The sequence below is a fragment of the Stigmatopora nigra genome, chromosome 22 (genome assembly GCF_051989575.1).
Source record: "Stigmatopora nigra isolate UIUO_SnigA chromosome 22, RoL_Snig_1.1, whole genome shotgun sequence".
In the NCBI taxonomy this organism is placed as follows: Eukaryota; Metazoa; Chordata; class Actinopteri; order Syngnathiformes; family Syngnathidae; genus Stigmatopora; species Stigmatopora nigra.
This window is the reverse complement of record NC_135529.1, coordinates 5,989,890-6,011,967: the sequence shown is the minus strand read 5'-3', so window position 1 is coordinate 6,011,967 and position 22,078 is coordinate 5,989,890. Positions and strand designations below refer to the sequence as shown.

The following is a 22,078-nucleotide window of genomic DNA, read 5'->3' as shown; positions in this document are numbered from 1 at the left end:
TATTTTAATGTTAAGTTTAAATGTATATTTAAATACAATTTTCAAATACATGTTCCTATAAATTGAAATATCTTATTTTAATTTAATTCTAATTTGCTACCCTGCAAAAATGTCAGTGTGAACCCGCTGATCTAGTTTAACCGTCACACCTGTTAGAGCCATAATCAAATTCATGCACAATTTATTTGTATAAAAGCAAAAAGAGACCCAACAAAAAAAGCAACAAAAAAACATGTATTTAGTGATCTAATTGGATCGTTAGTCGTCCTGGTTTCAGGTTTAGCAAAGCAGGAAAACCAGGAAGTTGTTGCTTGGATGTGGATGTTATTGAAACAATTGATTTCAGTTTGCCTCATGCCTTGGTTGTCTATTCATTTATTTTTTGGGATCACTCAAGCCCCCGTTTAAAAGGGAACCAGCAAATTGGAGTCTTCCTGCCTGCCAAGCATAGTGGGATAAAGTAAGTTTTTATAAGCTCACTAGGATGGAATGTATGTGTATATATGTGAATAGCAACCATATTGGGCAGTCATGGTGGTTGTACAAGCGCCCAGATAATTATAGAGTAACTGCAAAGTTTAATCTTATGCATTAAGTAAAGTATTACTTTGTTTTTTCATGAAATATAATACCATTTTATGACCTTCAAAATGGCAGCCTGCAGTAGCATTTGTCAAGATCAAATGTACCTCACCAATATAAAAACATCCAAACAAATTCTTACACTGAGCATTATCCATGGATGCTTTGCAAGCTTCATTGTAAAGATGAGATATGTATTACTTTAATTTATCCTTAACTGATTTATCTTCTTGATTAAGCTTAATTTCTTTTAACAAATAAGCTGCTGCACAGGGATAAAAATCCACAATGACCAGGAAAAAAACATATTTCACACTAAAGCATAAATTGCGTTTTGGATTAATTTTATTTCATCAGAAACAAAAACAAGCATTTTTTCCCCCCGTGCTTGGCTTTCAACAAAATCCAGATGCTTTTGCAGCTGTCCTCCCATCTCTCTGCTTTGTGTTTTGTAAATACCAAAAAATATCAAATACATAACAATAAAATTAAGAACATAAGTGTGTGTTAATGTAATGTATTATGTATTGTTTTTTCAGATAACTATAGCCTGAGCAACACACCATATCTTGTTTACCCAAGTCCCAATAATCTCACTCCAAAATCCATTCAAGTATTCATCTTTGCAGGGTATAAAATGTACCACTTAACAACTCTGCCCAACACTGGAAGTAGAATGTGTAATAATGGCAGGCCCAGCCAACCTATGAAAAAAAGTGTGACTTATAGTCCAGGAAATACAGTAGAATGTGTAAATATCCTGTTCAACAACTTCTATTTGTCTTTTAATTCAAATTGACTTTTTCTGTGCGAATGTAAGTACAAACTTTTTTGTAGATGCTCTGGTGACCAGTCCACGTTGTACAGGGTTAACTGGTCAACTGGGAAAAAGGTCCCAGATCACCTCTTATCCAGAATAAGAAATGAGTCATTCAAGTTTCAAGAAAATAAAACAAATCATAATCACAAAAATAAAAAAAAAACAAGTTAAAATGAGCATTATTCAAAAGTCGCCTAGGATTGCAGTCTGTCTGTCTCCACATGTTGACAGGAGCATCTACAATAACAAAATTGAGCATCAGCGGCCAAAAGTCATGTCCAAGTCCTGATTGTTTACCGTGACATGGAATTTTAGCAGGCCAGCTGTGATTTGCATCATCCTGAAAAGCTCCCTTTAGTCCTATGAAGTTGAAAAATAGATCCACATTGAACTACCTGGGGGTCGCCAATTAATTTTCCCCAAATCATATAACATTCAGGTTAAAAACAAATGGGTGCAAACACATTACTAAAACATGGCCAAAAAGGCTATAAAGTTATATGTATCACAGACATTCAGTTGGAAGTATTTTTGCATGTACACGAGCAGGCTTCCCCGTGTGAGTCCGTCATCTTTCTGATGGATGTTGGTGTCATTGTCCTTGATTCAAGCATCCGTTGGGCTCTCCGTGGGCAAAAGTCAGTGTCGACCAATTTACGGAAAGCAGCTCCTTGTTGTCCTCTGTACAACATACCTGTCAACTGGTACGTTCTCGCCGTAATTGGTACAACTGAAAGCCCATTTTTATATTGGTACGCTGTACACATGAAAATGGTACGCTAAACGGTGATTTTGAGAAAAAAAAATAAATTAAGGCACTTTCTAGCCATTTTTCACCATCCGCCATTGTTTCTTCCCGGAAACGCATGTCTGCCAAGTGATATATGTACCGGCGCCTCTGATTGGCTAAAAAAAAAAGATCATGATAAACATTTCGTTTTGTAACACTTTCACCATGTGATTTCCGTTTCCTGTTCCCTTGTTTATGTTTACTTTCATTTGATCAGCTGTTTCTGGTCTGTTTACAAGTCAAGAATACACTCTTACACGTGGTACAAGTTGATTTATCTGACAATGGCTTCAATGAAAAGGACTTTGAAATTGGCTGAACCAGCACCAAAGAAAAAGAGAGAACAGCATGGAAGACACAGAAAAGAGTGGGAAACAAGAACAGATGAATTTGCAGGTTTGATTCAATCTTCAAAAAAAGGACCTGAATTTTCATACTGTGTGGCTTGTAAGACTGATATCAAGGTTGCTGCCTCTGGATTTTATGATGTCCGGAGGCACTTTAGCACAGATGGCCACATTGAAGCTGTTCATAAGGCCAAGCAGTTTAAACCCATTAGTGAGCATTTCTCTGCTAAAATCAAAGATCCTTCACCAGATCTGTGTACACGTGCAGAGATACTGTTTGCACAGTTTGTTGCTGAACACAACTTGCCAGCAACAGTGGCTGATCATTTCACATCATTGATCAAAGAAATGTGCCCGGATTCAAAAATTGCAAAGGTAAGTCTTTTCATTTACTATAGTGAAGTACTATAGTGAGTATATTATTGAATGCACCAGGTATTGGAACAATTTTTGTAGGAAGCTGTTGTAGTGGAACTTTGAAAGCAATAAACACATAAACATACATTTTCTACTTCTTGTTCGTGATTTTTTACAAAAAAGTAAAGTGGTAAGATTTTCCATGTATTTATACATATATGTAAGGGCGAAAACAAAATTTGGTAAGATCACAAATGGTTCGAGGTTGACAGGTATGGTACAAGGTGGGCCGCGGCCCCTTTTGGGCTCCCGCAGACACATTCAAACGTGGTCATGAATTGGTGCCGAGATTCTCATTTTGTCAGCTACAGGCCGGGGCGTGGCGGGGGGCGGGCTGGCGGCGGGGCTCGCCCAGGGGCGGGACCTAAAGGTAAGGGGGGAAGGGTGGCAGAGGGAGAGAGGGGCGGCGGTGTGGTGGGTGGTGGTGGCGGCGTGGAGGGCGGGAGCTCGGGTTCGACTGCTGAGTTCAAGGACTTGGGTGGAAGGGCTCGTTTAGGGGGCGGAGTGTAATAGGGAGGGGTTGAGGGAGGGGAGGGAGAGGGGTCAGAGGGGTCAGAGGGCGTCGAAGGAAAGAGGGGCAGGGTGGAGAAGAAATGGGACGGTGGGCGGCCGGGGATTGGCGGAAGAGTGCTCTGTGGCGCAGGTGGACTCTTGCCGGGAGGGGTGTAGATAGGCGATGCGTTGTAGTCGGGGTAATGGGGGGGTGCCGACTTCATGCGGATGAAGTTCATGCATTTGCCCTGGAATGACCAAATGGAGCAGATGTTAGACAGACTTCAAGTGCAATGAACTCAATGGCCTTTTTTTCCCAAAAGGCCTATAGAAGCAAAAAAAGACAGTATAGACATATGCACTGAATCAAATGTATCTAAAGAAATAACAAATAATAGGCTATTGTTTACTCTCACTTCAATGGGAATCAGTACCTCTACTAAAGTGAGTATTAGGGAGAAGTTAAAAGCAGGCTCTGTCATCATTTTGCAGTGTATTATAGCATTTACAGATTTTTCCGTGTGCTCATTTAGATTTACATACAGTAAAGTTTCAACATTTCTTATTTAGTCACTTAGTTTTGAGATTTTCCTCTGCAAAGCAATGCATAACTTCCCTGTTTTGCTTTAATGGTTGCTGAGCAAACGCCTGCTTTTAATTCCAGTAATTTGCTTCCATGATTGGTTCCAATTTTCTGCCAACTCTTCCTGACTTATCAACTGGAATTTATATGATAAAGAGGATTTTGTTTTTTGTTTTCTTTCAACGAGGATTCCACTGAATTCTGATTACATTCCACACATGATGATGAGACCGTGAATATCCATCAAATTTAGGTCCAACTGTGTCTGTAAGTTTTTGTTTTATAATACATCCATTTTTAATGTGCAAACAAAGCAAATAGATCTGTTTTGGGGGAATTTATTTGTCCCAGTGCGGCATTCATTTAAGGGAAGTTATAAAAAGAGGATGCCTAATTCCAACCAGAACAGTCTTGACTGCAAATCCTCTAGGAGGACTTTCACCAGTGCCCAGCAGAAGGTTTACAATAAGCAAAACCCACGTAAAATCAAGACGTTTGCTATTGGTTTTTGCAAAGCCAAAAATTCCCAAGCCCTGATGTCTTCAGGATATTTGCCACAAAATCATGCTTAAAACCTAATGTTGTCATGCATAGCAAACCGTAGCGTCCATCTTTTTTTCTGGTTCTTTTGATCTTTGGCTTTTTTCACCAAATGGAAAAATTGACAGATGAACAATTCAAGTATAAGTGTAACTTTGTTGGAAACAAGTTGAAATCTAGTGTGACTACAATTAATGTTTAACATCTGCTTGGTTATGCTTCCCTTGCTGATCTCACTCATTAAGTGGAGTAGAATGCTTGGGTGTAAGAAGTAATAATGTAAGTTTGTGTGTGCACTTAACATATATGAGCGATATGTGTCACAAACCAGCCATTACATTTGACGCTCTTTGTTCAAAAGACTAATTATAACAAGGTTGGCCAACATGGTAGCCAGGCAGTCTTCCACAGACAGAGTAGCCTTGGACTTAATGAACTCTTGAATATACACTGACTAACCAATCGATGGTGATAAATGGAATCTAAGTTTTGATTGCATAACTTGGCCACTTCTAGAAAACGTCATAGTTTCCGCTGACATGGATGTGGACATTTAAGTCATGTTTTTTTATCATATTTATGAGTGGGTTGTGTTGTTGTGGAGAGTGACATGCATGTGCATGTAGTTTGGGTCAGTTGTTTGACATTCTGTCACAACACACTTGGACGTGTGTATATATATGAATGTGCTGATGTCCACCTACACTTTAAAACAAAGAACATTTTGACCCCTCAACACTGGCTAAGCTGTCCTTGTGGGTTAAATGAGAAACATTTGGGATGAAGCAATGAGTCACATTGTTCCATACTCCCGGTTAGACTTGAGTATAAACACAGCTGTGTGCCACCTGACAAAAAATGGTGAAAAGAATCAAACAGCTGCTATACATATACTATAATTCATATGTGAATGTAAAGGTATTTTTATAGCACAGCCTGGATTGTATTATTGAATGTTTTTGATCATGCTGACACATGCAAAATGCAAGATTAGTTCTTTTAAATGCAGTTGTTTTGCTAGAATTAGTTAAATAAACTTCATCAACACTTTGTATTAGTAACTTAAAAAATACTGGTTGCTAAAATCTCAGGATTTGTTTTTAAATGTGTTTTTCTGAGAAGTTTGTCTTTGTTCAAAGTCTGGCTGCAGTGCAAATTGATGGAGTGAAAAGATTTCTGCTGAAGTCATCATAGGACAAAGCCAAATTTTATTTCTCAATGGACCGTTTTGCAGTGGGGAGGGATGGTTAACATTGCTCTTAACTTTTGGCAATAAACATGCACTCCTATGACGCTCTGTACATTTTTCAAGTCGGTTAAATGACATTTATAATGTATTGTTGTTAATTGCCAATCCCATCGCCTTGACTGCATGTTCATTGCCAACAGTAAAGAGTACTATTATCGCCTTGACTGCACAGCCGGCCAGTGAGAAATACCATTTGGCTTTATCCTATAATGACTTCAGCAGACATCTTTTCCCTGTAAGAATTCAGTCTGAGGTCAGTCATTAGACGTAAGTTAACTTCCATTTTACCACAAGTTCACCTAAATTATTCGAGTCTTTTGTTGCCATTCACACAACAGAAAAAAAAGCTATTATTAAATACTGTGACAACATAACTGTGTTTTTTTTAACGGACCCAACACAAACTGATTGAGATTATTTTGGTCTTACCTTATCACCTGGATGAGGTCTCATAACTGACACACGGTTGTAGGCTTTTCTCAAAAGGTACCACAATGCATCCAGTTTGTTCTATGCAAACAAAGAAGTACAGTTTGTCGTAATTATACACAAATCTTGGAGTACAATTAGAGCGGGCAACTTTAAGATTGAACCTAAAAATATATCATGTATGCAAGTGTAACTGATATAACGCATTGTGCACTAAAATACAATATACATTTATCGGATGTCTACTAGCTTAACACTAACATACCGATGCCATTGTATAAAACAAAACAACGTAAAAAAACAGGTTTTAAATACAATTGTGATAAGAATAAAAATCAGACATTATGAAAAAAAGGCCAAATTGCTCAGCCTCAGATGCGATTACCATTTTTCCTGTTGCTTTTTGCTTCTTACAAAGATGTAATGGCTCTTTTTCTAGAGCTACTTTATACGTCTCATGATAGTTTGAAACAAAGCAAATGCTCAGAGGCTAAAGAGGCGCAACACAGCTGTTTTTTCCTCGCAAAAAAATGCTAGTCGCACAGCCTCATTCCCTGGAGGTCAGTCTAACAGGAGCCTGGTTTCTATTAACAACCTCTTGCTGGCAGGGAAGGAAGTGTTACTTCTTTCACCCAATTCTCACATAGCCAAATTTGCCAAACATTTGTTGACACGTAATTCTGTTGTTGTTCCTCTGTTTGTGTATTAGAGCTTTTTTTTCTTTCTCATTTCATCAGATGCGTTAGTCATTTGTCATTTTTTTTTGGTACCTGGATGGGAGAGTACCACTTGTGGGTTCTCAGGGGTTTTCGCATGCCGTTGTTGAGAACGCGGGTGGGGGACTGAACAAACTCCTGCTCAGGCATCTTCACTTTGGCATTTTTGGCCTTCTCCAGCTTTGCTCCTTCTTCAGTAGAGCCTTTCTCACCCCAGCGAACCTAACAGAAACCCATTGGGTTTGTAGAATCAATGGAAGTCGATGGCGTTGACTAATTTGAGACTGTTTTCTCACCTCCATCCTTTTGATTCCCCCGACTCCCCGTCCTCCGTAGTAGGAAGCATCTACCGTGGGCCATTTCTTCTTTGGTGTGTCATCGTCTTCATCATCCTTTTTACAATTGAGATTAGAATCACTTGGATGAGAGAATTTATATGAGCTAGTTTGCTGTCTTCATGTAGGTAGTTTTTTTATTCCTGTTATTTTAGATAGCTGCTGTCTAGAACTGCACTGCATCATACCAATCGTTGTTTATTTGATTACTGTATTTTTTGGAATTATTAGTCATACCAGAGTATATGAGCAGTAATTGCGGAACAATTTATCTTTTGTGAAATAATTACAATGATATGGAAACCAATAGGCTAAATAGGTGTTTTGGATTTTAAGTTTACTGGTTAATGAAATGACAATAGCCTAAACAATGCAACATAACAATGTATATCATGTTTTGTCAAATCAGCTGGGTATAACCTCTCAAATAGATATTTTTTAATAGTTCCCTCCTTTTACATTACATATTTTCTCAAGACTATAAGTCAAAATCAGTCATAAAACTGGGATGGGTCGGAAAATAGCCAAAAGTCTGAATTTTGGAGGGCGTTAACTTTACAACACGCTCACAAGATTATTCAAGAGTTTCATTCCAGAAGGAAAGGGAATGAGAGTGATTGCTCATTGGCATTTAAGAGTCTGAAAGGGTGTTTTTCCTACCGAACTGTCCTCCACAGTAGGTGGCGGTGGTTCGTGGATGATCTAAAAGGGAATAAACAAACAGAGAGAAGGAGCATACCACATCAGATAAAGTCATGAAAGCATGTTTAAAACATTGTTGTCTCCACCCTTGGCACAGGGAAATGTCGAGTCCGTTTAGATGAGAAATGCAGTGACCTAGAAATCTGCCTTTCACATTTTTGGGCCAAAACAAATGATCTTAAAATTGCTGTGTTGCAGATTTTCATTGTTTGAGCTTGCAGCAATGCACAAGCAAAGATTAGACCCTGCACGTAAAGTTTTGTTTTTGTGTCATTTTTGCCATCGACAAGAGCAAAAGGAACGCATTTGGCAAATTGGCGTGACTCTGATATTTCTTATTTGTGATTTTCCTCTGTGTTTTTCCAAAACTTGGAATAAAAATGACTCCTCGCCATGGTAACCTGGAATAATTTTCCTAAACTATAACATGTGAGCTCCAAGTGCCACGAAATGGACGAGAACAGAGGGAGGAAAAGTGGATATATTGGCTTCAATGTTTCTTGCAGTGCTCAAATTAGCCTTATAGTAGTTTTTAGGGAAAGGCTGAATTTAACTGATTATTCTAACCAAATATAACAGACATGTTTCAGTATTTACTGAAGGAAAAGGCACTACAGGCAATGAAATTAGAAAAAAAGAATTGGCATTTAGAAGTATGACTCTAAATGGGTGATGTGCCCCCTCCTAGGCATCAACATTCATTTTTTCCCTCCGGAAATTGAAGTGGAGTTAACAATACGCCATAGGGTTTTTGGGCTAGCCACAGGGAAACTCCCCCTTTAACTGCAGTTTGTTTTAATATCCTGCATAAAACTTAGCGACTTCTAATCTGTATGAGTGAGTGGACTCACAATAGTGCAGCAGAGGGGCCAAAACCACCACAAGAGCGCCAAGATGAGGAGCAGCATGAGGATGAGGAGAGTGATGGCCAAAATAGTTCCATCAGACTGTGACATATAAACACAGTGTTACAACATAGTACTCAAATATACTGTTAAAAGACTAGAGACTTTTCGATTTCCAGTTCTTCTATTTAACCAATTTGATCTGAGTGGGTTTGGAAAGACCACCGGGGATCTTTTTTGTCGTGAGAGTGGAAAATAAACACTGTCAAACACATTGCGATATTGTTATTGGAAATCTTATATATCACATAAAAGTAAATGGGGGAATCTTAACTATGGACAAGCAATTGTAACTAATTATGATAAAAGGTTTCTGTCCCAAGTACCCCATAAATTAAAAGACAAAAAAAATTAACATTTTGAATGGGAATAAAGATTTCTAAGCCATGTTTTCTCATAATAATACATTTTGAATGACTAGTTTTCATACCGAGATATTTTTGGTAATGTGCTATTGTTTAGTAGTTAAATAGTAGAGAGAAGTGAAAAAGCCTGGCAACAAATTGCATTGTGTATACATATTTAATTTATCAATGCACTATTTTAAAAGAAAAAAAATATTATAGACATTAAAAGATATATTTTTGTCATTTTGACTGTGTTATTTTATATTTGGAGTGAATCTACCAAGTAAAAAAACTACATTTCTAGTCATATAATACTTACACAGCTCACAGTGGCAATGGTGACTGAACTGGAGATAAAACTAAGACCTTCATTCATACTGACATAAAGATTTGCCGTCCTGGAAAAGAAATAGGAAAATAACTCAAAAGGTCACATTGATGGAACATTGTAAAATTATAAGGTGTTTATCTTACATTCCCTCATCCTGAAGTACCGGTGCCTGACAGAGAAGATATGTATCCTCAACTATCAACGGTTTCACCACTAAAAAGAAAAAAAAAAGATTGAAGCGGGTCAGAAAAATAAGTACGACAGCCAAATCTTGCAGCTTTTTCTTGTGGTATACACTTATTAAAAAACAATGTGACTTAAAATAACTTGCTGATGCTCTGTAATTGTTTTGTTATTCCCAAATTGTTACTCAAGCGAATGAATGTTGGGCAATAGGGTAAGGAACTTCAGAAACATGTTCGCAGAAAACATTGACTCCATTTCTCAGAAGTGTTCCCTCAAAATCAAAACAAGTGTTTTCTATTGAAAGCCTGTCATAGAAGCACCTCGATTTTTGTTTTCGAGGCAAATCTAGGTCTCGTCCGTTTCCAGCTGCTCTTAACAAAGGAGTTCCAACAAGCAACATGACTAGGCCACTATGTTTATCCTGGCAGGGGGAGAACATACCCCAGAACTGAGGAAATCAACACGAGACTCACATGGGTCATGACTAAATTGCTCTCAAATATCCAAGCAGGATTGAAGTATTAGTGAATAATGTGGCCCGAGACAACTTTACCTCAATAAAAACTGAAATTGATCATATATGATCTCGCTCAAAGTTCATCCCTACCTCTAGGAATGTTTTGTTCTATTAAAGCTAAAGATCAATTGGACTGAGAAGTATCTTGCGAACAACTACAGTGAAGAGCACAATGGATTTAAGTTACGGTTCAGCTTTGATTAAAAAAAAAAAGATGTTAAGAACAATTATAGTCTTTGCAACACAACAGACCTTAGACTTTTACCAGATCGCCTGATTCAGCAGAAGTGTTTGATCTTTTGTTGTAATTAGACGTACACCCCCTGCAGAGCTATGCATTGCACAGTCGGAAGTGTTTTTACAACTTTTCAAATAAACCGACAGCAAAGACTGGGGGGAAAACTGTTTATTAGCCTTAAAGGCCTTTTACACACCTTGTTTCCAGGGTGGCATTAGTTGACATCTACTACTTTTTTTTTTTACTAGGAGTGTATATTATTGTATCAAAGCAGTCGACATTTTTCATATTTACTAGGAGTGTATAGAATTTGTATTAACGCAGTAAAGTATATGAAATATTCAGTGATACATTCTTTCAAAATGTAATTGGCAACAATTTTAAAACCGTTTTACTCACTTTTGGTTAAAGTCTCGTTAATGCGAAAGCTGCATAGGACCTTATCTGCATTGCGGGCATGGAGGAATCCATTTCCTCTCACTACAACCTGAAAGGACTCTGATGGAGGAAAAAGAAAAGGGAAAAAACAATGTGACTTCAACCAATCACTCGTATTACACTTATTGCCAAGTTCATGACGCTCAGCATGAAGGGAAACTCTGCTTCCTCACCTCCTGCACAGATACTGGAAGGTTCAGCCGCCAGAATCTCAATGCACGACTTTTTCAGGATCTAAGGAAATAAGGAAGAGGGTGGGGGACATCAATATGAAAGCCTTGAAACGGGAAAAACTTGCCATTCTCCTGGATATTTTTGCAGCGTCAGTGTTTTCGTAATGCTAATCCCTCGCTTTGCATCCCAACGCAAATTTCAACATGTATTTGAGGCATTGACCTATTTCTCGACATGTTGCTGCTACTTTAACTGTTTTTAACCATCCTTGGTGTCCACGACAACAGGCTCGCTGGTTGAAATCCAATGGTTACGATAATGCAGTGCAGATGACAAGCAAGACCTTTTAAAAGACAATCTTGTTGTCACGACACACTGTTTTTAATTTCCTGACAACAGTGAGGTCACAAAACATCCAAAATCTAAGATATTGGATGATGCTATTAGGCCAAACACGGTCTTTGTCCAAAACACCATAGTCAAAGTCCAAGGTGGACTCTCACGAATAGAGGCGCTTTAAGAAGCATTCCAGTCCTTTAAGTCAAATTATGAGGTCATTGGGGGCAGGGATTGTGTTTCAAGGGTATTTCCTGTGGAGTCAACAATGTTCTAACATCATGTCTTTGCACACAGGTGTTGTTTTTGTACTCACAGAATCAATGACTCCTTGCAAAGCCTCAAATCCATCGTTGACTGGGAATACGTGGTCCTTACTGTCTGCAATCTTTGCCAGCTAAACGTGAGCAAAACACAATTCATACCTTGTATGCTTTTTCAGTCATTATCCAGATGGTTACACTTTAGCCTAGATTAGTTAACGAAACAAATGACCACATGCGTACTGGAAATAGGCCACTATGTATTTTAATTTACACAAAGCAGAATTCCAGACAGGAATTATACTATATAAATATACTTTTATCATACTAGTCCTTGCAGTTCTTTTTTTAGTCACTTCTTATTGTGTGTTTATCTGACTTGCACTGCATGGCAGTTCTAATAATAGGTTTTTTTTAATTGTTATTTTTGGCCAACATTTGCGTTAAAGGGGCCAGTTAGAAAATGGGCTTTTTACACCCGATGATATTACATAGCCTAATTTAATGTGCTTTTTTTTGCAACCAATATTGTTCATTTTAAAATGTTGCATTATGAAATAGGACACATTTGAAATCTTATTTTTAAAAACTGATGTATAAAGCCACCTGAGTTTCATTGAAGTCCTTCACCCCAACACAGTAAACGGTGGCCCCCAGGGTCCGAGAGCGATTGGCCTGTCAGGTATGCAAAGATTGACAATGCAAATAAGACAACATTCCTACCTGCACCTGGATTTAGTTAAATCCAAGCCTTTTACAACCATTTTTTACAAAACACATCTGCACAGCCATGTAGTTTCATCTAAATTATCATATCTCATGCAACAATGGAGACCATGTTGAAGAATAAATCATTCTTTTATTTAGCAATATTGCAGCCGCCCTAACATGGCAAATTTTATCTGCACAGAAGTTGGTTGTGGTGCAAAAAGACACTTTTCACCAACTAGAAATGAGTTTTAAAGCCTAAATTTGTTTTCTGACCTCTCGTTCGGCATAGAAGAAGAGATCCTCATGCAGCTCCCCATCTGTCAAAGCTATAATAACACTGGCAGTTCGGTAACCTGCAGATGTAGACAATATTATCAAATACATTCATAAATAAATGTATTGTTAGTGGAATTATGACCTGTGCATTTGCTAAATAGAGTATTATCCTTATTATCCAGACATTGTCATCACAAATGGGATAATGTGCATACACTGCTCATAATAACTTGCCTTCTTACACATTTAGCATGAGTATGGTTGTTTACCATTAAGAGTAAAAGAGTGAAATCCTAAAATACAAACCTTCTGTGTGTCCGTGGTATATTTGCTCACTGGCCTGTAGAATAAAAACAGGGACAGTGAGTTGTCAAATAACCACACCACGTCGGAAAGAACATCAGTGAAGGTCACACTGTCATGTTTTGTCTACTTGTAAGGTAAAGAGATGCTGTCTCACCCTTAGTATGCCCTCATGCATGAAGGTGTCTCCACCTGGAAGAACAACCTTGAGTTCCTCAAGACCTTTCCGGATACGTTCTCTGTGGTGGCATATACACAAAGCAATCTCATTTGCATAGGTATTATTATTTAATCAAAATGCAGTCTAATCATTTACTCTTGTTTTGATCAAAACAAAACTGATCATAAGTACCCACCTGTCCTCTGTCAGACGCATTAAAATGTCCCCATCAGTGGAGAAAACAATGAATGACATCCTTAGTTGTGGGCTAAGGAAAAAATGTTTTGTCCATAAATATTTCTTGAAATCTTACACATGCCAAGGATAATGATTACTTTACCTTATAAATTTATGCGCTAAGTGCTCCACAAAATGATAGATTTCAGTCCAGTGGTCCATCACACTTCCAGATCTAGTGAAGCAAAAAGTTGCACGGTTAATTTCCTGGTTCTTTGTCGTAAAAACCCTGTTCTAATTAACCGCTGAGAAATTAAAACCAGAGTTCTCCCACAGAAGCACGTTAAAGGCAGTTTAAAGCTTTAAGCTGCTGTGCCCTCAGGAGTTGCACTGTTAGAGTTCAATTTAAATGACCGTTAATATCCTTTGTTCCACCTCTAATTAATGAAGTCTTTCATTTCAATTTAATAAATGAAACCCTCATTAAATATCGACATGCCAGTGTTTGTGCTAATCCATTTTCTCTCCTTAAGCCTTATCGGGAATGCTCTTCAAGTTGAGCTATTGCTTTTTTTAAATTTTGTTCCACCATGTTTTTATTGGGCCACAAGGGGCCTATAATCTCCATTCCCATGCAGTTACAAAATAAACATAACAGGATAACAAAATGCAAGGAGACCGTTCATTATTTTGATAAGTAATGGCTCTCTATAATAACTGTAATAAATCAGAATACCCAATGAGACTAAATTGGGAGTTTCATTTGATAAAGAACCAAAAATGTGGATGCTTTTCATCTCCAAATCACAATAAGTGTCCTCATTTAAACTTTTCTTTCATAACCTCAGCTTCTCTCGGACTCCTTTTTTTCCCTTTTAAACGAAACACCTATTTTTCCATTGTTAAGATGACATATGTTCCAGCGCGCAAAGGCCAAGACAACAGGCCGAAACATTAAAACATCTGGAGCCAATAAAGGAAGGATAGGCTATGTAGACACTGCGAGATGATGAGGCTAATGCTGGGGTGAGAGGGTGGGGGCAGATGGAGGACATGCTTACATCCAGGATAAATTACATTGCAGAAACGATATGAAAAAAAAGGCAACAAGCAATATGAGATTCCAATAGGAATTACTTGTAGTAAAGATATAACATATTTACTTGACAACTGCAACTCCCAAGCCTAATAAAAGACTGGCATAAATCGTTTTTATGGATTAGATTCAACCCAAACATTCTGATTTGTACTTGCGACTATAAAGTCCACGTTTACGTGCAGAATTATGAGATGAAAGACTGTAGGCTACTGCCTCTATAAAGATCAACATTGACTAGTGTGACTTTGGACTAAGTCCCTCTGATTGTTTCTAAAATGTTAGTTTCATGTGTGTAAATATTGTAGTCAAACAAATACTAGCCTTACACATTGTGAAGCAGTGTTTACTCTAAACCACAACATTCTGCTATGTTGTGATTGTGTTGTTATGTGGTATTAATTATAACAGAGTATTATCCTCTGTCAACAAATATCATTTGGATACTATTCTTGCATTGTATCTCTTAATCTATGCAGATTTCCAACTACAGTGTGAATTAGATGAGTTATGTAAACCTATTCTAAACTTTTCACACCCTTGGAAGCTGCATTCATGCACATGTGCAAACCTTTTGCACATATTTTTGGGTCAAATGTCCCATCGTGGGGTTGTGTTAGGTTTCTGAGAATTAACACTACACTGAGTAGGAACTCATATTTAACATGTGGACATACAATGCAAAGTTTATTCATGCTGCTCTGCAAAACATTTCTGCTGACCTCATCACAACATAAAATGATAGGATTTAACCCTTTCAAGGACAAGGATCACAACAGTGGGTTGCTAGGTGTCCATTTCTAATCAGTATAAACATGTGAGAAAATCAAATTGATTTAAATGATCATAATTTGTGCAAGAAAGGATTCAAATGTCCATGAATATATTAATAAATGCCGTTCAATGGGTTTACGTCCTAATTCTTATCCATACAAAAGTATAATTCATTACATATGGTTCATATAAAGTTATTAATTGTAATTTCTTTTTTTTTTTAACTCACTTGTCCAGAACAAAGTAGAGGTCAAAGCCTCCATAGCAAGAGGACGACTCTGACAACCTTCCGCCTGGGTCGGATCCAGCATGACCAAGAGAGACAAGAACCAGAGAGGCGGCAAATAAAGCTGGAGACCAGGATCTTCTTCTCCAGCACATAGACATTATTCCATGGGAATGATTCCTCCCAGGTAAGAGCACCTTTTTCAAAGGGATCAAGAAAGATGGAGCCAAGATAGATGTCCTTGCAGATCCCCTTGTTAGTCTTTTTCGGCATCCAATATCAACAATAATCCAAAGCAGACGTGAAACTCGAGGGATGAAGACGCAACGCGAGGGAAAAGCATGCAAATGTTGGGAGTTGGAGTTGACGATGTGAGATGATGCAAAGGCCTTCTTCTCCAGTCGCAACCTCCCACTTGAACTGACTTATTTCCCACATGACCTTGCAAACCTGGATTCTTCTGACTTTTTAACTTTGTTTCCTTTTTTTACTTTCACTGCCTGGTTGTGATGAAAACAGGCCAACTGGAACTCCACTACCAATTAGTATATTCTGCCCCCTAGAGGTGATGAAAACTATGACCATGATTTGACATGTTGCATTTTATTGTATGATTACGTACTGTAGGTAGGAGACACAATTGATGAATTTCATGACCCACATGATCTATTCTCAAAAAACAGTTTTTGACATACTCAAAACGTGCCTGTTCTAAAATACAGCAAAACCCACATCTCTACACTTTTGTGCTCAACTCATTGACTGCCTTTGACGTCCATAGACGTCCAATCACCTTGAACTGTATTGATTACTTATTTATCGATTATTTACAAATCTATATTTATTATTTATCTGTTTGTTTGTTGTCGTTATTTGTGCGTTTCCCTACTAATCTATGTTGTGACCATACATTTTTTATGTTTACTTAATTATTAATTATGACTTGTTTGTTGATTATTTATGTCTGTTGGTTTGTTGTTCTGATGTGTGAACTTCGCGATGAAAGGTTTAAATCTCATAAAACTTGTATAAAAACAAAAGCATTCAATTCAATTCGATTCACGTCTATGTGCCACTGACGGCGATACACGTCCAATTTATTTGAAGTGGACGTACTAACATCCTCCTTGTTCTAATGCTTTGGACGTCTATCTCCGTCAATGGTAATTCACGATTGGGCTTGAACCTTAAAATTCATGTTTTTCCCCCATGACGAATATGACGTGTCCTTATGTCAGACCTAAAATCCATTTCATCAGACGTCAGTGGGTTCCCCGTTTTGCACAACAGGGGGCGACAATGTGCTCCTTTTTTTGTCACCACAACAGACAGTAGACAGAGGAAGAGCCTCGCTGGGCGCAGTTGATGTTAGCTTAGCAGACAGCACGTTCAAGACGGATAAGCGGTTCCTTTCAAAGTAACCAGAGCCATCGGAGCTTCCCAAAAGGCCTCTTCGACGACTGTTTCGCCAAGATGAGCTTTTTATTGTAAGTCATCTTCACTAACCTCTGCTGAGATGTCTTCAAAATTGTGCTTGCGGTAAATACGAAGCTAGAAAAGTTCCACGAAGGGGAAGTGACTCAAAAAGCAAAGACACCCTCGCGATTATGACTTCGTGTACTTTGTTGTAACTGCTTATTATCGTTCATCGGAAAATATGGTCTCTCCTTATTCGGCTGTTAAGTCAACTGTCATTTAATTATAACTTGGACGCTAGCTCGACTGGCAAGCTAGCTTCAAGTTGGGTGGCACGTCTGACGTGGACTCCAAGTACTATTGTCAACAACTAATCTCATTTTCAGAACCGCTTTATCCTCACTAGGGGCGCTGGGGTGCTGGAGCCTATCCCAGCTGACTTGGGGCCAAAGGCGGGGGACATCCTGAATTGGTGGCCAGCCAATTACAGGGCACAAGGAGACAAACAAGAATTCACGCTCACACATACCAAGGGCCAATTTAGATTGTCAAATCAGCCTACTATGCATGTCTTTGCAATGTGGGAGGGAACCGGAGTACCCAGAGAAAACCCACGCAGTCCCGGGGACAACATGCAAACTCCAAATAGGTGGGCTGACCTGGATTTGAACCCAGGTCTCCTACTGTGAGGCCGACGCGCTAATCACTCGCCCCGCCGGGCCGTCCCTTGTCGTCAACGTGACCCTCCATTTATTTATTCCTTGTTATTGCCAAGCAGCAAATATTGGCTTTTTATTATTGCAAAAAATGCTGGTCTACACTGGCTATAGTGACACAGTAAATCTACATGCACATTAAATCATTACTTTGAAGCATGGAAATTAATTTTAAAAAAGAGCTCTGGAAAGATTATTGCTGGAAAGATTTCAACTTAGTAAATGGATAATAACGCTATCAAATCAAAACGATTGCCATATTTTTTTTACTCATGTAAAATTTTAATGAGGCCCCAAGGCCGATCAAGTTTATTTCACGTTACATGCTTATATTATAGCATTAGACCACTGTTCAGCTCTGCCCGTGTTTTTCTCCAGTAGCAGTCGCTCATCCAAGACCTTCAAACCCAAGAAGAACATCCCAGAGGGCTCCCACCAATATGAACTGCTGAAACATGCTGAGGCCACACTGGGCAGTGGGAACCTGAGGCAGGCGGTCATGCTGCCAGAGGGAGAAGATCTAAATGAGTGGATCGCAGTCAACAGTGAGTGTGCAAAAGAATACACATACTACAAAATGGCTACACAGACATTCATTTTGAAACAGACCTTATCTCTCGTTTTCTCGCTCTTAATTACTGGTTTCATTTAGTTCTTATATTACTTATTTTACAGCGGTGGATTTCTTCAACCAGATCAACATGCTCTACGGCACCATTACAGAGTTTTGTACTGAGGCAAGCTGCTCTGTCATGTCTGCTGGACCCAGGTAAGGCAAATAATAGAGCAAAATTTCAAGATGTCCCAGATCCGATCTGATTATATGACTAATCTTAGATATCTTTGTTGAACTGGGGATAAAAAGACAATTGGATATGCTATTGTTCCCTTTTTAATACACTTACATGTAGACTGGCATGCAAAAATATACAATTGGGTCGTCCCTAATGAAATCTGTAGTAATATCTTAAACCCAATTTTAACCTTACCTGTTTTGACTAAGCGGTTTACTTGACTGAAACCCTCAAATGTTTCCTTGACATTTATAATGACTGCAGTTTAAATGCTCACATTGGTAATGCTATAAAATGTGGCTTGCCTTAGTCAGATCTAGATCTGGCACTTCCTTTATCCCGTCTCGCTGTGACATTCACTGTTTAATCAGGAGGAGGAGACCGGGCCTCACTTCCTGCACACAGAGCAGATATCAGATAATTCCCCGCTTCCTTTTTTATTTTTAGTGTATCTAATGCCAAACAAAGTTGTCATGAACAAAATAATAACTTGATACAATATGTTCAGCTCATACCGCCAATATGATTTGCTTTTGCCAGATCTTATTAAAAATCACGGCGAGTTTATATTGATATTTGTTTGCAGATATGAATACCACTGGGCGGATGGCACCAACATTAAAAAGCCGATCAAATGCTCCGCCCCCAAGTACATAGACTATCTGATGACTTGGGTCCAAGACCAACTGGATGACGAGACGCTTTTTCCCTCCAAGATTGGTATGCTTTGATTTGTAATTATTGGAACGTCTTTGCTTTCAGGTGATTTCTGTCAAAACGGCCTGATAAGGTTTGTAAAAAAAATAGCACTGTTTTTCTCTGTTGTTAACTAAAACTAGTCAAGACACTAATTTTTACCAAATTTTAAATAAATATGACAAAAGTATGTCTGTTCTGTATGTAGGTCAAAGAATGTACCCATTTACTATTGTACAGCCTGAGGGCACATTGTCAGCTTCTTAGTAGAAGTGAGCAATCTTGTGACTTTAATTTTAAGTACACGTTTGAGGAAGTCATGTGTTCGGCACAACAGGGCTTGTCTTTTCTGTGAACTTAGCGCCATCTGATGAAAGACAGTCAAACTGCACAGAAAGGAAGGAACATGCCGTAATTCAACACGGTGAATTACAGAAAGCAACGCTAACCCTGTTTTCTGCTTCAGGGGTTCCGTTTCCCAAGAACTTCATGTCCGTGGCCAAAACCATCCTGAAGCGCCTGTTCAGGGTTTACGCACACATCTACCATCAGCATTTTGACTCGGTGATGCAGCTGCAGGAGGAGGCTCACCTCAACACTTCCTTCAAGCACTTCATCTTCTTCGTCCAGGTTGAGTGACTAACTCCATTACGTCCCTCCATTTTTATTTTTTTTTAAGTCTAAAATTTGGGATTTGAAAGCATATGCATTGTATGTACCCAAGTTTTAACTTTTTTTTTTTTTACCTGCAGGAATTCAACCTCATCGACCGGCGAGAGCTTGCCCCGCTGCAGGATTTGATCGAAAAGCTGGGTTCAAAGGACAGATAGACATGACATCACACTCTTATCTCTTTTCTTTCTTTTCAACAATTTCTTTTTCACAAGTCTTCTTCTTGGCCTCTGCTACCTCTGTGACTTTGGGTCTCAACAGTGTGTGCCTTCTCGTCATTCCTCTCAGCCAAGCGTTTGGATTGAACTTTTTCTACCAATCCGTCTGCTGTCTTTCACTATTCTGAGCCTTTTTCTCCACTTTTATACAAGTCTTTTAGCTTTTTTGGTTATAAATTAGCATTGCGTTCTTTGTTTTTTCCAGGACTGTTAAAAAATGTTTTTGTGTTCACTTTAAATTGAAGTAGAAATGAGCCGTTTACTCTTTCAAGAAATTGTTCATGTTATTTTTATGTATTCATTGTTTTACTATTTTGACTGAACAACATCCAATTTCTGTGTTTTAATTGGTTTTACTGCTATATAATGCAATGAAAATGAAACATTTTTTAAAAATAATATTGGCATTTTCACTACATTGACGGGTGAATGTGAAAAGCCTTTTTCACATATGAATAGTTTTATTTACCATTTTTCAGTGTTTATTTTTTTTCCACAATTAGAAATAATAGTTATAATAATGAACTTATAGGGCTTCCAGTTAATTGCTGTATAGTGTTTGTGTATAAGCACTCCGAGCACAAATTTGTAGTTAAATCTATTTTGTTAGGTTATGTCCATGGTGCCGATTTGGGGAACTCTTGACAATTTTGTTTCTTCAGTGTTGGTACTTTCTCCCCCCTCTGGATCAACAACTATTACCTCTGTGCATCAAGAGGGCAAATTTATTGTAAATATGGTTACTATCCTGTCTTGAACTCAGGCTACTGCAGCAGGGCTGCCATGCCATTTTTTTTCTCACCATTTGCAACTGGTATTTTCATGAATGTTTTTTTTTTTTTATTTGGCAACAAGGGGCTGTAAATTACAACAATTCTCGAGGTCAAAATGTAAGAGTGTCAGGAAACCAGCCAGCAGCTGTCGTAACTAGTTATAATGTTTCAGTAATTACAAGAAAGCGTTGCTCCTGTTCTCCTATTTACATGCTCATAAAGCCCTTATAGTTGACTATTACAGCAAGCAAGTTAAAGCTCGTCTTGTTTTATTTGTCAGATTTGATTCGATTTTTCTTTTTTATGCATGTAGAATCAAAAAGTCAAAGGGTTTGCAAATGAATGAGGATTAATTGAATCTTCGGGGGAATGTTTTACAGGTAGGGTGCATAAATAAATAGTATGTACTGGGTCTAAACATTTGCTGTAATATCAGTGTTTTTTTAATCAGATTAAAGCTGTGCCTTTAAACAATTGAAATGTCTTAATATGACTGTATTGGCAGATTTTGAGCTCAAATAAAATTTTTTAAAGTATCTTGTTTTTGAATGTTGAAGAATTTGACATATTTTACTCATTCTTTTTAGTATAGCTGTTTCATTTTGATATCACATTTTACTCATTCTTTTTGTGGCGGTCTTGTTTTAGTATCGCCACTGAAGGGTTCAGCTCTTGTTCCCAACTCAATTACAATATGAACAGAAGGATGGGTCCGAGACTCCTCGACTACAATGTTAACAAAAGGCTCTTCCTGAGATTCTTATTTCAAGGTGGGATTCACACTGATAAGAGACCAGATGGAGGACTTCAAAGGGCAGAGGAACAAAGAGCAGGGCAGTGGGTCGGGACTTTATAGGACCAGCGGAGACAGAGGTCTGGATGATGTGGATTCAAGGCTGGAAGATGTGGAGCCCAAAGAAACCCACCCCTCACAGCAGCCCTGGACCAGCCCACATCTCATTATTAATCAGCGAATGAATATGCATTTTTGTTGGACTATAACTGGGCAAACGCGGGTTTGGACAATGTCTTTTCCATCCTCCGCTTTAGGACATCAACACTCAGCGGGCTTATTCTATGGGAGGGAGACCCGGAGCTCTGTATGAATCAATATGAATGGAATAAACCATCTGTGGATAAACTCGCACGACCCTGGTTTGTCTCCTCCGATGCTGAACACGCTCCATTGTTAGACTGGAGACTACAGAGTTAAGGAATTGGAGTCAGGTGAAATAGTTTAGTCTAACAGTTTTGGTGACCCTGACGTGATTCGGTTGCGTAGACAGTTTAGGGGTTAAGGCCGATAACTCCGTCCGTGAACCAGGGAGGAAAC

General features: G+C 38.5%; 2 protein-coding genes across 3 annotated transcripts; one reads left to right on the top strand and one right to left on the bottom strand.

The window, feature by feature from the left end:
- Positions 1-2,917: 2,917 nt before the first annotated feature.
- On the bottom strand, positions 2,918-15,910 carry LOC144215819 (anthrax toxin receptor 1-like). Its single transcript, XM_077744975.1, has 18 exons — positions 15,464-15,910; positions 13,528-13,599; positions 13,384-13,455; positions 13,185-13,266; positions 13,031-13,064; positions 12,722-12,801; positions 12,344-12,412; positions 11,791-11,871; positions 11,138-11,198; positions 10,926-11,024; positions 9,729-9,798; positions 9,574-9,652; positions 8,854-8,949; positions 7,961-8,002; positions 7,262-7,357; positions 7,020-7,187; positions 6,250-6,330; positions 2,918-3,696 (listed from the first exon to the last, which is right to left on the bottom strand). Exons 1-18 carry the CDS (start codon positions 15,619-15,621, stop codon positions 3,262-3,264), a joined length of 1,875 nt encoding a protein of 624 aa, XP_077601101.1. The 5' UTR covers positions 15,622-15,910; the 3' UTR covers positions 2,918-3,261.
- Positions 15,911-16,759: 849 nt separating this feature from the next.
- LOC144215790 (MOB kinase activator 1A) lies at positions 16,760-21,281 on the top strand. Of its 2 annotated transcripts, none has more exons than XM_077744929.1 (6): positions 16,760-16,947; positions 17,971-18,137; positions 18,268-18,361; positions 18,973-19,106; positions 19,549-19,712; positions 19,835-21,281. In XM_077744929.1, exons 1-6 carry the CDS (start codon positions 16,934-16,936, stop codon positions 19,910-19,912), a joined length of 651 nt encoding a protein of 216 aa, XP_077601055.1. In that variant the 5' UTR covers positions 16,760-16,933; the 3' UTR covers positions 19,913-21,281. The 2 variants fall into 2 exon arrangements, with proteins under 2 accessions (XP_077601055.1, XP_077601056.1); XM_077744930.1 differs by having other exon boundaries at positions 16,762-16,947; positions 17,974-18,137.
- Positions 21,282-22,078: the final 797 nt, after the last annotated feature.